Genomic DNA, 15685 nt, shown 5'->3' with positions numbered 1-15685 from the left:
TTGCTTTCTTTCTCAAAGCTCCTTAACACGGCTCAAAAGAAGCTTGGCAAAAGGAAAGCATTGGTGAGCCAAGCCAAGGGCAGCTTGGGGAGTCTATGCCCAGCCTCTGGAGTTGCCATGGCTCACTGAGACAAGTTGCAAATTCAGTTTCTCATCTGTTGCTGTTGCCTTCATTCTGTAGGGGCAGACACGAACAATCTTAATAGAAGTAGCTCACAGTTATAGAATACTAGAAGTTTGCAAAGCATTTGTCACGAGGGAGGGGCAATAGTCCTGAAAATTAAGTTTAAATGGGATAGGAGGAGTGGATCACTCCCATGAGAGGAGCCGTAGTGGTGATGAAATGACTTTCATCTGGAGTCTTGGCCTTCTTGTTAGAAAGAGGTAGGGGAGGTGGAGAGGAAGAGGATGACTAAGCAGGAATTTTGAGGACAGATGAAAGAATTAGAGATGTCTTCTCCCCCCACCCCAATATTACCACCATTTCCCATCGCACATTAGGGAAGGAGTTAAGAGGGTGAGCCAGAAAGGGGAGGAATCAAGTGGAGAACCCTGTTGGTTCTATCTGACCCCCACAAGCCTTTAAGGATGCAGGAGACAAAAGCTGAAAAAGAAGCCAAAGTCCCTGTCTACCCATAGGAACCCTCTCTTCCTACCTTGCCCACTCTGTGCCATCTCTGGCAGACAATGATCCTGGAAAGCCCTAGCTGGGTTCGACTGCAGTCACTCCTATGGGAAGACAAGCTAGGTCTCCTCATTCTTCCCTCCCTCCCCAGGGTCCTCAACCAGTATACTTCACTCCCAAGAGCTCCTTCGAGCTGCTAGTAAAAAAAAGCAGATTAAGAGACTGGAGGAGCCAAGCCTTCGCTGTGTAGAGCTGGTGCATGAGGAGCTTCAGAGACTCATCCAGCATTGTTTGACTTATAGTATCAAGGTGAGGGGAGAGGGGTCTAGCCGCCTGCTTGCCCACATGCCTTCCCCGAGGGCCAAAGGCAAGCAAGTAAGGGGAAGAGCTGAGATGAGTACCCAAGTCTCTTGACACTGACTGGAGAAGGTGAGGGCACGGAAGGCAGAAGCAGCCTCCCTACCAGAGTCGAAGTCTGATCACCTGTCTCCTCAGGAGTTGCCGTGCTTTCCTAAGCTGCAGAAGGCCATCACAGACATAGTAACCAGCTTCCTAAAGAAGAGATTACCAATAACCAAGGAAATGGTAATAACCCAGATGGTGCCCTGGGACACAATTTCCCTGAAGGGAAAATAGCACTCACTCGGGTTGGGGACCTAGAAAACACCCTGACCCAAAAGCATCTGGCCTGCATTACCCACCAAGACGTTAGGGGTGGGGTGCTAGTAGCCAGTCTAAAGCTCCATAGAGTATGAAATGGGAAGGGAAAAAGCAAGGATGGGGAAGGGCAGGATCTTGTGTGGACTTGAGCTGGGGCTAAAGGGAAAAAACTCCCTGAGCCTCTGTCCAAGATCATTTCCAGGGTAAACTCCACTAATCCTGGCAAATACACTGCACCCAGTAAGTAATCAACTGAAGGAATACTCAGGAGGGCATAGTCATCATGACTGGTCATGGAACCAAAGCCAGAGGGGGCAGGTCTTTAGAAGGAGGCCTGGTATGGCATGAATGGGGAATTCTTTTCAAACCACAGAATAATGGGATAAGACACTGACAAAGGGAGGACTCCTAGGGGACTTCATACTTCAAGTTGATTGAAATGATGCCTGCCTCTGTTTCTCCAACCTGACAAATAGAAACAAGGAATGGGAGGAGTGAAACAGGATAGGTACGGCAGCTTCACTATCTTTCCCTTGCAGGTTCACAACCTTGTGGCCATTGAACTAGCCTACATCAACACCAAGCACCCAGATTTTATTGATATGTCTTTAGTCTCAGCTTCCATCCAGAGGAATAAGGTACTTGAATAAGGTCACCCAGATCTGGCCTCACCAAACCCTCATCTGGTCCCTGAACTGAATCCCCCAGTGATTGGTCTCCCTGCTGTCCAGGTAAAATCAGGTGATAGAAACCGTCCATAGCAGTCTTGTGGCATCCTAGATAGAGGGCTGAAGTTGAAGTCAGAGGATGCCAGTTCAGCTCCGAACTCTAGATCTGTTTTCTCCTTTGAGATGCAGGGGGATTGGACCCAATTACCTCTAAGGAAGGGCCCTTTCACTTGGAGAACTCTGGGAACCTATGAAAAGGCATTGGCCCCAAAGGGTAGCTGGGAGAGGGAGGGGCATCCTGCCTAATTTGATTTGCTTTGCTTGTGGCTTGGATACTCATACTTGGTCAAACCCTCCCTGGATTTCCCGTTTGGTTGATGGATAAGGTTCTTCTTACATCCCACATCTGAGATTTGATTACTTTGTCTACATGCGAATTATAGTTCCCTGATGCTTTCATTTAGAGATAATCTAAAAGTTTAGTGATGGTTCAGTTTAGAAAAACAGGCCAGGGAGATAGGAGGGATGGTTTCAGGGCATGATAGGAAACCTGTGGATGCATAAAAGTGGTTGAAAGGGGCAATTGCCAGCTTGTTCACCAAACTTGATGCTCACGCTAGAATAGAGACCATTAGGTGGTAGTATCTTAGTCATTTAGCATGAACAATAATGATTAAAGCTACATTCCTATTGATAGCTTTTGTTTTACTCCCCATTCATTTCTGTTTCTATCCTTACTCATGCACAATTGCATACAAGCAGGTGCACATGTCTCCCATTGTAACAGATAAAAACAAGGGAAGAAGTCTAACAAGCCAGCCATGTGTGGCGACAGGTCATGTGACCCACTCCACAGCCATAGTCCCTCACTCTCTAGCAGAAGGAAAGGGCATTTTCTCCACTCCTCCAGGATCAGTCTTTGTGGTAGTTCAGTGGTTTTCAGCTGTGTCAGACTCTTTGCCAGAAGGCCCCATTTGGGGTTTTCTTGGCAAAGATACTGAAGTGCTTGGCCATTTCCTTCTCCAACCAATTTTAGTGCTTGTTCTTTGCTACCCCATGAATATTTTGATGTGTGTGTGTGACTGACCTCCCCTGGATTCTGGCAATGGTATCTCAGTCCATGATTCTAGAACGCTTGAACCAATTCATAGATACCCTAGCAGTGTTTTCATTTGTGGTAAGCTTGTCTTCCCACTGTTCTTGAATTCTGATCATTCCCATCTTTGACATTTTGCAGAATGTCAGCTGAAACCCCAGTTGTTTGGGTTTTCATCTTATTATGAATGATTTGGAGATACCTTGCATGCTGCTGTTTAGTTGTTTCAGTTGTATGTGACTCTTCATAATCCCATTTGGGGTTTTCTTGGCAAAGATACCAGGAGCAGTTTGCTCCAGTTCATTTTACAGATGAGGAACTGAGGCAAACAGGGTGAAGTGACTTGGCCAGGGTCCCACAGCTAGTGAGTGTCTGAGGTCAGATGGGAACTCAGGAAGAGTCTTCCTCACTCCCAGCCTAGTGCTCCTGCAGTGCTACCTACCTGCCTTGTTGATCTTGACGAACAGACCTTTCTCAGAGGGAATTGATGCAAAGACAATTTCCCCCTGTCTACTTTCCTTTATTCTAATTGTATTTAGGTAGAGTTCTTAACTCAAGTTCTGTAAACCAGGGTTTTTAAACTATTTTGACCACTTTATTTCAGTGTAATTTGTTTCCTTTTGATCCTAGGCATTTGATTTTATGTACCCCAAACAAAGTGTTTTGTAATTGTATTTTTGTTCAGTATAGATTTTGAACTAAAACTTTTGAGGGAGGAGCTATGGCAATCACTACATATGTACAAATAGCCATACATCTTCTCAACTCATCCTTTCTGTATCCTCTATCATTACTTTTGCCATTCATGTAAGTATATTCACCCAGTAACATTCCTAGATGCCCCATCATTGAATGGAGGTAACTGCCCTGGCTTCTTGAAACTTGGCCCCAGGGACTGAATGCTCTGGCAGGTCCTGCCAAGCTGTACTAGCTTCAAGCAAAGGCTGAATGAAGGAATGACCACTTATTAAGTACATTGTAAGAAGGATTCTTTTTTTTTGTATTTGTTTTTGCAAGGCGGGGGGTTAAGTGACTTGCCCAAGGTCACACAGCTAGGTCATTATTGAAGTGTCTGAGGTTGGATTTGAACTCAGACCCTCCTGACTTCAGGGCCGGTGCTCTATCCACTGTGCTACCTAGCTGCTCCTTTTAAAGTTTTTTTAATTCACTTTTGCTTTCAGCTCCAAATTCTTTCCCTCCCACCTTTCCTGCCTCTCATTGAGAAAGCAAAGGGAAAAAATTGCAAATTGCTTCATTAGCCATATCCAAATATATATAAATATATGTGTGCATATGTTTTATATATAACGTGTGTATGTGTGCGTGCATGTGTGTGTGTGTGTGTGTGTGTGTGTGTGTATAGATACATAGTCCCCCCCACCCCAGTTTGCTCCTGAGTCATCAATTCTCTACCTGGAGGTGAGCAGCATATTTTATCATGAGTCTTTGGAACTGTGGGGGGTCATTATGTTGACCACCTACTGAGTCTTTCACAGTTGATTGTCTTTACAACATAGCTTGTTCTCCTGGTTCTGATCACTTCACTTTGTATCAGTTCATACAGGTCTTCCAAGGTTTTCTGAAATCTTTTCTTATGGCACAGTAGTATTTTATCACAATTACCCCAAATTGTTCAGCCATTCCCCAATTTATGGGCATCCCCTTTGTTTTCAATTCTTTGCCACTTCAGAAAGAGCTGCTCTAACTATTGTTTCCATTTGAAGCCTTTCCCTCTTTCTTTGATCAGTTTTGAGTTGTAGTCCTGGTCATAGTATCACTGGGGCAAAGGGTATGAGCAGTTTGATAGCCTTTTGGCTACAGTTGGTGGAAGAGAATCTTCCAGTATAGTTTAAACTAAATAGCCACCAAGGCCCCATCCAATGCTGAAAGATTTTCTTTTGATTCTGTCTTCACTGTATGTGATCTCAGATAAATTCTTATTTCTTTTCCTCCTCATCCATTCATGGCGCTGAAGTAAGCCCTATTGGTCATGTTCTCAGTTACAATTGTTGTGACTAAATTGTCAGTTATTTCTAATTCTTTACTGCGATAATACAAATAAACAAACCATCCACTACAAATAATCTGTTGGACTGGGGACTATTTTCTTTTTTAAAAATATTTTTGGAAGAAGAGATTGAGACTTAGGAGCTCTCTGATAAAACTCATCAGCTAAGGACTCTAACTAAACTTTCGAGAGACAGAACCCACAAAGGGACCCAGTGAGGCAGTTCTCCTACTCAAGGTAACCTGGAAAAGAGCAGAAAGGCTCTGCTCCCCGGGGTCAGAGGGGCGGCCTGCCAGAGGGGTGGCCCACCAGAGCCAAAGAACTTCAGCCTCCTGGAGGCAGCCCCAGGGCGCTGGGAGTCTCAGCTCACAGCAGCAGGGGAGTCTCCAGAGCTGCACCCCGAGGAGCACCGGGCACAAAATGGGAGAACAGCAGGGGACCTCTGCCAGAGCGAGCACATGGAGCCCAGCCCTCAGGGCACACAGGGAGCAGTCCAGAGCTGGAAACAGAAGCAGGCAGAGCTGGTAAGCAGGAGCTTCCAGGGCATGAGCCCTTTGAGCTGAGGGAGGGGAGTGAAGAGAAACTTCGAGCTCAGTCCTCTGCCCCTGGAAAAGGACTATGGGGCTCTGACCACATTCAGATCCTGATCGCAGCCTAGGCCCCCCCCATAGAAAAGCAGCCCCCCCCTCAGCCCCGTGGCAGAGTGGGGTGCATATGGTCATTCACAGACAGGAGGGAGGACAGAGCCTCACATACTGAGACCCTTGTGGGAGTGCCCCAAAAGCTCATGAAGCACCCCAAAACCAGGACCAGGCTGGGAAAATGAGCAAGCAGAGAAACAAAAGGAAGACTATTGAGAAATATTTTGCAAATGAGCCCAAGAAGGATCAAAATACTCAGTCTGAAGATGAGGAAGCACAAGCTCCTGCATCTAAAGACTCCAAGAAAAACAGAAATTGGGCTCAGGCTATGACAGAGCTCAAAAAAGACTTTGAAAATCAAATGAGGAAGTTGGAATTAAAACTGGGAAAAGAAAGGAGAGAGATGCAGGAAAAACATGAAAAGGAAGTGAGCAGCTTAGTCAAGGAAATCCAAAAAAATGCTGAAGAAAATAGCATGCTAAAAACCAGCTTAGGTCAAATGGACAAAACAGTTCAAAAAGTTATTGAGGAGAAGAATGCTTTAAAAAGCAAAATTAGCCAGATGGAAAAAGAGATAAGAAAACTCTCTGAGGAGAACAAATCCATCAGACAAAGAATAGAATTCAGGGAGATTGATGAATTTACCAGAAATCAGGAATCAATACTTCAAAACAAAAAATAATGAAAAATTAGAAGAAAATGTGAAATATCTCATTGAAAAAACAACTGATATGGAAAACAGACTTAGGAAAGATAATTTTAAAATTATTGGAATACCTGAAAGTCATGATCAGGAAAAGAGCCTTGACATCATTTTCAAAGAATTACTACAGGAAAATTGCCCTGATATTCTAGAAGCAGAGGGCAAAATAGAAATGGAGAGAATCCACCGATCCCCCAGAGAAAGAGATCCCAAAAAACCAACCCCTAGGAATATTATAGCCAAGTTCCAGAACTCCCAAGTCAAAGAGAAAATATTACAAGCAGCCAGAAGGACACAGTTCAAATATCGTGGAGCTGCAGTCAGGATCACACAGGACTTAGCAGCAACTACATTGGAAGCCCGTAGGGCTTGGAATACAATATACCGGAAGGCAAAAGAACTTAGAATGCAACCAAGAATGAACTACCCAGCAAGGCTGAATGTCCTCTTCCAGGGAAAAAGATGGACTTTCAATGAACCAGGGGAGTTTCAAATGTTCCTTTTGGAATGGCCAGAGCTGATACAGGACTCAGGTGAAGCATGGAGATTGGAGGAGAGGGGGGAAATATGAGGGACTTAATGAGGATGAACTGCATGTATTCCTGCATAGAAAAATGACACTGATAATACTCATATGAACCTTCTCAGTTACTAGAGCAGGTAGAGAGAGTTTTTATAGTTGAAGCACAGGAGAAAGCTGAATTCGAAGATAAAATATGGTGTAAAAATAGAGTCAATAGAAAAAAAGGGAAATGGAATGGGTGAAAGAAAAAGGAGAGGGGGAATAGTCCAATATATTTCACATAAGATTTTTTTTATTACAATGAGCTATTGCAATGATATGGAAGGGGGGAGGCAAGGGGGAATGAGGGAACCTTTGCTCTCATCAGAGATGGCTAGGAGAGGAAACAGCATATGTACTCAATGGGGTATAGACATCTGGAGTAAGAAGGAGGGGGGAGCAGGGGGAAGGGGTGGGGATGTGAATAAAGGTGGAGAGGATGGACCATGCGGGGAGACTGGTCAGATATAACACATTTTCTTTCTTACTTCTTGCAACGGGCTGGGATTGGATGGCCTGTCCGGGACCATGGGGCCAGGTGGATGCTGGGCTTAAGGGGTGGTATGGGGGCTCAGGGCTTCTTGGCCCCAGGACCAGGGATCTGTATGCTGAGCCAGTCAATAACCCTACAGCAGAGTCAGAGTGAAAGGAGAGAGAAAATAGTACATGGTAGTGGAGAAATAAGAAAGGAGGGAGTTGCGATCAGCAATGGCAACGGTGGAAAAATATGGAAGTAACTTCTGTGATGGACTTATCATAAAGAATGAGATCCACCCATGACAGAGTTGTTGGTGTTGGAACAAAGACTCAAGCACCTTTTTCATTATTATTATTTGGGGGAGGGTGCAGGGCAAGTGGGGCTGGGTGGCCTGCCTGGGGCCACATAGCAGGGTGATCTTTGGGTGTCTGGGGCCGGATTTGGACCCAGGTGCTCCTGGCTCAAGGGCCAATGCTCTGTCTGCCACCCAGCCACCCCTACTATCATTACTATTTTATTTTATTTTGGGTCTTTTTTTTTCCTTCTTTTTTGGTTTTTGCAAGGCAGTGGGGATGGGGTGGCTTGCATGTCACACGGCTGGGTGATGGTTGGGTTTACGATGCTGGATATGGGCTCGGGTGCTCGTGGCTCCAAGGCTGGTGCTTTGTCCCTTGTGCCACCTGGCCATACCTACAATTATTACTATTATTTTTTTTAATTTTAATGTTTTTTCTCTCCCTTTTACTTTTTTTGCCCAAGCAAGTCTATCTATATTCATGGGGGAGGAGGGGTATTTTGTTTACTTGTAAACAAGAATATTTTATTAATGTAAAAAAAAAAACACATTTGTACAAAATGAGAATAAAAAATAAATTAAAAAATATTTTGGGGCAGATTCTCAGTCATGGAATACATTAGGTCTAAGAGGATGATTTGGGTTTTGGATTCTCCTAGTTTTCTGCCCAGTTCAAGGTTAATTTGAAAGAAATTGCGTCAGCCTACCTCTTTTGGCGATAAATAAGCATATGGGCTGAAGCCGAGAAGTCTTCATTAAGAACTCTGTATAAGAACCCCTCAGCCTGCCTTGGAAATAGTACATCCCTGTGGGTCATCATGGGCAGCAAGATGGTGGCAGCCACCCAGGTTGTGCAGGTAGTCAAGCCCCATAGTCTACAAATAAGGTTCCCTGACAGAAAAGGACACCCCAAAGTGACTGTACCAGAGTCTTTAAAATCATCCATGCTTTCATCTCATGCTTCTGCAATATCACAGCATTCTGTGGGTGGCAAATCATCAGATTTGCTAATGAATCATGGTCTACCAGACACTGCTGAAAGAGTAAAATTATTTCCTCAGAAATACAGGAGGAAACTCGGAAGAGACTGAATTTATTCAACAGGGAGATCCAGAGTACTCACTAGTAAGCCTGTTACAATTGTTAGACAAAGAGTGCTTAGCTTCACAATAAAGGCCCTCAAAAATGACACATGTTAAATTGTACATGAAACCAATAGATCGATAGAGAATGAAGGGCTGAAAATTTAGATAAGACATTTCTATCTCCTGATTTGTTTCTAATTTGGCTTATCTGCAAGTCAACCTGAGGGTTTTAGTTAGTGTTTCCTCAAGGGTAGGATTTTTTGTAATTTAACAAATTCTTTTGCTTTTGAGTTTTTTTGGTTCTTTCTAATATTTAACTGTTAAAAGTTTAGTTTTAATTTCCAGATTTGTCATCCAGAAATCTCATCAGATTTCTCATCATTTTTCCTTGCTTTTCTCTTTAGTAATGGAAAGTACTGGTCAGATGGAATCGTCGTTTTAGAACAGATGCCAAAGCTTTTGAGATTAGCTGAGAATCAATGTTATCCTTTTCTGAAGGGTAAAATTCAGACAGGACAGGTCAATGTACTACTTAGAATGGGACAGTAATGAAAAAATGTATTTTATTGCAGTTATCAAACTTCCGTTTGTCAAAAATCATAAAATGATTAGCAAAAACGAGCTGGAAATAGGAGGTGTGTTTTACAAGATATGTTGTGTATGACTTAAGAGAAGAACAAGTTCCTGTCTTCTTGAGTTTGTTACTTGTCAATCGTGTATGGTGAGCACAAGTTGAATTAAATATTTACCACCCCCCCTCAAAAAAAAACAGTCTGAGTTCAAAAAGGAATGTGGGAAGTCACAGCTTGGGAAATTATTCCCACTGTAAGAAAAGCACCTTCTAAAGGGTGGGCAGGCTTAGCAGAAGCTGAAGATGAAAAGGGAGAGTTGTTGCCTGATGGCTTTTCTTCTTCCAGGGATATGAGGTGGGCAACATTTGGCATATTTCTGCCCCACCCATTATTTTAGAGCTCCCTTCAAGCTGATGAAATAAGGTTTTCTCTGTGTGCCTCTGTGACATGCTGCCCATCCTGGGTATTGGGTATCTTGAATATCACCATTCTGTTCTTTCCCTTCTGTCTACCCTGGACAGAGTGACATCTACCAGAAGAGTGCTTATAATAAGCAAGAGAAGAGTGATCAAACGGGAGCTGAAACAATTGTTCTTGAGCAAAGGGAGATTCCCAGATCATCTCTTCGGTTATGTAGCATCCAGCAAACCCAAACCACCAGTCTGTTAGATATGGTGAGTGGCATTTGGTTTCAGCCAGAACCTGGGGTGGTGGGCCTGGACTTCTCTGGGGATAGAAATATCTGTCTGGGGTTGAAATTCATTTCTACCATATGTGACTGAAATAGCTCCAGGTCTGAAGCTATGGAAATGATGAGACCCAGGTCCTAGGGTTCCATTTTTCCAAGAGTTCTTCAGTTTCCTTTAGCTCCATGGCCTCAGGAGTTGACCTCGGTACTTTTTTCCCAGTTTGGTCTGTAACTGGAACAGCATGCCTTCCTGGTTGAGGTGGGCAGAGAAGATTTTTCAAAAGGTTTTTCCAAAGTGCAAAGCTCAAGAGGAAGGACAGAGTTTGCAGAGTTTGCAGACTGAAAAGGGAACTCCTCAGAGTCTCATTTATCTTATCCTCCTTGCTTGGTAGCAGTTGATTTCAAATGAGTGATTTTATGATGAGACCACCCCCACACACACATGCATGCACAGAACTAGCCAAGAAGGTTTGCCACCAACAGAGATCTTAGGAGGTGTGATGATGGACTGGACTGCCCTTTAGCTCCCCTGTGTCTTCTGAGCATCAAAGCCCAGGCTAGAGGGTCAACTTGTTTGCAGGTGGCTCATGGGGGTTGCAAGCTCCAAAGAGAGCTCACTAGCTTTGCTTTTTTGTGTAGAAGTCCCATCTTTAGTGATGCTTCCATTTTTCATTGCCTGGGAATTCGAGGGTAGTGATTGACTAAGGTAGGATGAGAAAACTTTGCAGTGAGATTCTACATCTGAATGATAGCCTAGATTCAGGGAAGATGTTTTGAGAGGAGAGAGAAATCTCTTAAAGATCTTATTAACGCTGAAGGGCCTCAGTTTATCACTCTAGCTCTTTATGAAGGGGTGCATGGATACATTTTCTAGTAAGTTACTATCCATTTGATTAGTCACAAAGGAAAGGCGACTTCTGCATCTACAAAAAATCATGAATCTATCCTGTCTCTTTTGAAAAAACCCAGCAATCGTAACATGCTGAAAGAGAGAAGGATGGAGAAGAGAGCTGAGCCACTTAGACTCATAGGCCCCAAGTTCAAATTGCAGCTCTGCCACTTCCTGCCTATGGCACACCTTATAAATATATTGTGGTAGCTTTAGCTGAGCTGGGACTACCTCGGAAAGGACTCAGATACAGAAGCACAAAACTCAAGTCCATGTTTTTCATCATCAGTTGTGCTAAAGTCTAGTTCCAAATGGCTCAACTCCCATAACTTGGAGTTCCTACTTCTTCCCTCTAGCCTATCTAGCTTTTTTAGAGTTGACTTATAGACAGAAGCAGAACTTTTTGCTCTTGGGCTTTCAAAGCCTATGCCCTATTTGGTGTTGGGAGAAAGACAACAAAATGATGGTCCTCCTGAGTTGGAGCTCTGTACCAGTTCAGCTTCCTAGCTCATGCTTTAGTCAAAAATGGGGTGGGGGTGTTGATGTCTAATGGGAAAAGATCAAGTGAAGAATTTGGAGGATGGAGGTTGTTTGGAGGCGATAGGGAAATGGCCAAGAGACAGGGAGAGATTGAAAAATGAGATAGTAGGGATGATAGAGGAACCAATCAGTGGAAGGAGACAGGATGGGATAGGGTAACCTCTGCATTTGGAAGAGTTTGCTTTGCCAAGAAGGGCCACCTCTTTCATGCGAGACAAGTGAAGGAGAAGATAATCACAAAAGGCACTAGAGTGATGAGAAAAGAGAGAGTTCTCTGAGTATGATTGCAATTTTCCATTGAAATGGCAGGCAATGGGGTGGCTAGGTGCTATAGTGGATAAAGCACCGGCCTTGGAGTCAGGAGTACCTGGGTTCAAATCCGGTCTCAGACACTTAATAATGACCTAGCTGTGTGGCCTTGGGCAAGCCACTTAACCCCATTTGCCTTGCAAAAACCTAAAACCAAAAAGAAATGGCAGGCAAGGCTCTTAACTAAGAGAATGTAGGAGACACGGGGGTTTACAGGGAGATGAGAAGGAAATGCTGCTGTGGTGAGTGGGATAGTAAGTTACTTAGGAAGATGTAGTAAGGGCCCCAATAGTTGTGTGATTTCTCTGGTTTCATTCAGTACCATTTGCATAGAAGTAATGGCATCAAGATGGTGGGAGTAATCCAAGGCTGAGACTTGGGAGGGCAAGATCAATGATAAGGTAAAGGGGCCAGAGACTCAAGAGGATAGTATCTAGTTGAACTGCTACACCAAGGGATCAAGGTGGGAAAGGGACACAAGTTTAGCCAGAGCAGGGGTGATGGCCTGAGAAAGAACTGAGGGGGGAGAAGGACTAAAGATCATGGTGAGGATAAAGAACAGGGTTTGGGATTGCAAAGCAGAGGGAAAGGTTGGATTGACAACAGAGTGTGATAGATAAAGAAATTTCAGAGTTTGTGAACATGGAAATAGAATATTGGTATGTGATGACAAAGAGGTAAGTTGAGAAATTGGGAGGTTAAGGGCTTAGAGGGACCTTCACGATATATGGTAGTAGTGTGAAAGAAAGCTGGGAAGGTGGATTGGAACCAGCTGGTAAAGAACCATGACTGCCAGAATAAGGAATCTGCATTTTGTCCTTTGTAGACGATGCAAAGTCACTGAAACTTTGGAAATGTGATCGTGATCTAATCAGACCACACTTGATGGAATTTACTTTGATATTAGTTTGAAAGAGGAACACAGGAGGCAGGAAAAACAGTTAGGACTATTCCAGTACTGTAGGCAAGAAATAATGAAGCCTTAAATTCTAGTGATTGGGAAAGTCCAGACCAGTGTAACCAAGAGAATAATAGCAGCATTGACAGGAGAACGCAAAGTCGGGACTATGGAGTAGCGATACATTGTGATAGATTTGTGCCCTGTCTATCATCTGCTCTGTAGGGAAGAGAAACAGCTCTTCTCTTGTTTTGGAAATGGTAACCAAATCGGGACCTTTGCTTCTGGAAAAGGCATGTCAAATGTCACTGTCCCTGACATTTCCCCAAACCACCCTTTCCTTCTCTGTGTTGTTCCCTCTCATTGCGATAGAGTCCTATAGCAAAGGTATTGCCTTGCACCCCACCCCCACCCTGCATAGTCTATCCCTTGGTACACATTAACCATAATATACCTAATAAATGCTTTTCATTCACTCATATGTATAGTGTTATCAGATACAAACCCAGAAATCATTGACCTCTGCCTATTCCAAATTGTGTGAGACTGGATAGATTGTGATTTTTCTTATTTGTGAAATGAATTGAAAAGTCCAAATCACAAATGTATCACCTGTACTATCTCATGTTTTCCCCAGGTTTGTTAGAGAATCTTTAGGAGTAATGGGGGTGCATACATATCTTTCACTCAGTCATACTGCTACTAGGTCTACCTCCAACAAATATTTGTAGCAGCTCTTTCTGTGGTGGCAAAAAATTAGAAATTAAGAGATACCAATCAGTCGGTTAGAACATGATTATGTTGAAATACAATTGTAGTTTAAGAGATGATGAGCTGGATGGTTTCAGAAAGACCTGGAAAAACTTAATCTGAACTGATGCCAAGTGAAGTGAGCAGAACCAGGAGAACATTGTACACAGTAACAACAACATTGTGTGATTATCATCTGTGACCCTCCACATCTCCAGAGGACTCATCATAAAACATACTGCCCACCTCCAGAGAGAGAGCAGATGGACTTGGAGGGTAGATCAAGGCATATTTTCTTTTGCTGTCTATTTTTGCTGCAACTTGACTAATATGCAAATATGTTTTTCACGACTTCATCTATGGGATGGGTATCACATTTCTCATCTTCTGAATGGGTAAAGGAGATACTGGAGAGAGAGAGAATTTGGAATTGAAAATAAAAATAGAAAAAATAATAATAGGAAAATAATTTCTTGCTTTCCTCCCTCAGATTATATTATTCTAGCTCTGATGCTAGAACTGGTACTATTATTCCAGAGACTCTGCCCAGCAGAGGGTGGCTTGTCCAAGGCTTCATGTCACTTCGAGCCACTGCCATAATACTGAGGCAGCCTTTAAGACAATGGCTTTATTGTGCTTTAGGACAGATTTCATCTTCCATCTTCCTGGCACTTCTTTTTCTTCTTGTGTCTTCCCCTAGCCCATGTCACTTGCTGAAAAACTGAATCCAAGAGAAAAGGGTAACTGTGAGATGATCTGCAAACTGATCCAGTCTTACTTCTGCATTGTCAGGAAGAACATCCAGGATAGGTAGGACTGTGCCTGTGTGCATGTGTGTGTGTGCATGCATGTACGTGTGTATGTGTGTTGTGTGTGTGTGTATATCTGATTTTGTGGGGGTGGGGAGGAGGGACTTCTACATCAGAACTACTCCATTACCTGAACAACCTGGTCATGGTTAAAGGTAAGAAGGAATCAGGCATTGTTCTCTAGTGTTTTATTTTCTAAAGCATATTTTACTTAAAATTCCATTTAGGGGCAGTTAGGTGGTGCTACAGTGGATAGAGCCCTGGCCCTGGAGTCAGGAGGACCTGAGTTCAAATCCAGCCTCAGACACTTAATCATTACCTAGCTATGTGACCTTGGTCAAGTCACTTAGCCCCTTTGCCTAGCCCCCCAAAACATAAAAGTATATAAAATTCCATTTAGTTTCATCATATCCTTGTGAGAAAAACAAGGGAAGGACTATCCTTCATCCTTTTTACAAAAGAAGAAACTGAGATTTAGAGAAGGCAAATTGTCTATAGGGAGCTAGGACTGGATGCCAGGTCCCCTGACTCACCAGGACTTCCCATGAGAAAAACTAGGAAAGGGAATTCTTTATCGGGTTCCTGTGAGCCATTTGCTCCCAGCATTAGAGACTGTGCCCCGTTCCTATAGGACCCTTCTCCCAGCCAATGCCTGTCTGGTCTCTCTATCTTTCAGTGTCCCCAAAACAATCATGTACTTTCTGGTAAACTATGTCAAGGACCACCTGCAGAGTGAACTGGTGGGACACTTGTACAAGGCCCACCTACTGAATGAGTTACTGACTGAGTCTAAAGACCTGATCCAACAGCGAAATGAGGCAATTTCTGTGCTCCAGGTAATTAGCTACTGATATGATGGGAGGCCTCTCCCCACCCCCTCTCCTTAGGGAGCACCTGGGGCTGGTAGTGATGCTGTCATGGTCTAAAGATTTTCTTTTCTTTCTCAGACCCTCAAGAATGCCAACCAGTATCTCTCTGATCTCAGAGAAACTCAGTTCTGGTGAGTAACACTCATCCTACCCATTAGCCCTTGGCTGCCCTTGTTCTAGGCCCTGTTGCCTCTTCCCTACCTGTATGTTCTGTATGTCTGTATGTTCTCCACATGATCCAGTCTAACTTTCTTCCAGTTCACCAGGATTTCTTGCTATGGCCCATTTGAGTCCAAGCATCAAACTCCTAAGAATTGTTCCAGGGATAGGGACTAGAAAATGAACATGGCTACTTGAAGGGGTTAGCAGAGGGAGATAATTAACATAGAGAGCCATCTTTCCCTTCCACCACCCTACCCTCATTCTAGGCATGGCTCCCCTTGTCTCCTCACCTGATGGGGCCTAGTGTGATCAGCAGGTCAATCCCTCCCCTCTAATTTTCTTGGGAAGGGAAGTGGCAGAGAGGGGGAAGTGGCAGAG

The 15685-nt window shown here is 43.7% G+C and overlaps 1 protein-coding gene and 1 pseudogene across 1 annotated transcript in view; both read left to right on the top strand.

Moving 5' to 3' along the window:
* Positions 1–15280, top strand: part of LOC141496922 (dynamin-1-like protein) — a 30653-nt gene extending 15373 nt beyond the window's left edge. Inside the window, 8 exon segments of the mRNA XM_074199498.1 lie at positions 777–827; positions 830–934; positions 1121–1210; positions 1825–1923; positions 9915–10067; positions 14168–14277; positions 14953–15112; positions 15224–15280. Coding sequence (XP_074055599.1) covers positions 777–827; positions 830–934; positions 1121–1210; positions 1825–1923; positions 9915–10067; positions 14168–14277; positions 14953–15112; positions 15224–15280 — 825 coding nt within the window.
* LOC141496923 (alpha-ketoglutarate dehydrogenase component 4 pseudogene) lies at positions 8555–8827 on the top strand (annotated as a pseudogene).
* Positions 15281–15685: the final 405 nt, after the last annotated feature.

This window comes from Macrotis lagotis, chromosome X (assembly GCF_037893015.1).
Source record: "Macrotis lagotis isolate mMagLag1 chromosome X, bilby.v1.9.chrom.fasta, whole genome shotgun sequence".
Lineage (NCBI taxonomy): Eukaryota > Metazoa > Chordata > Mammalia > Peramelemorphia > Peramelidae > Macrotis > Macrotis lagotis.
Note: the sequence above shows the minus strand (reverse complement) of the source record. Positions and strands in the feature narration are given on the sequence as shown.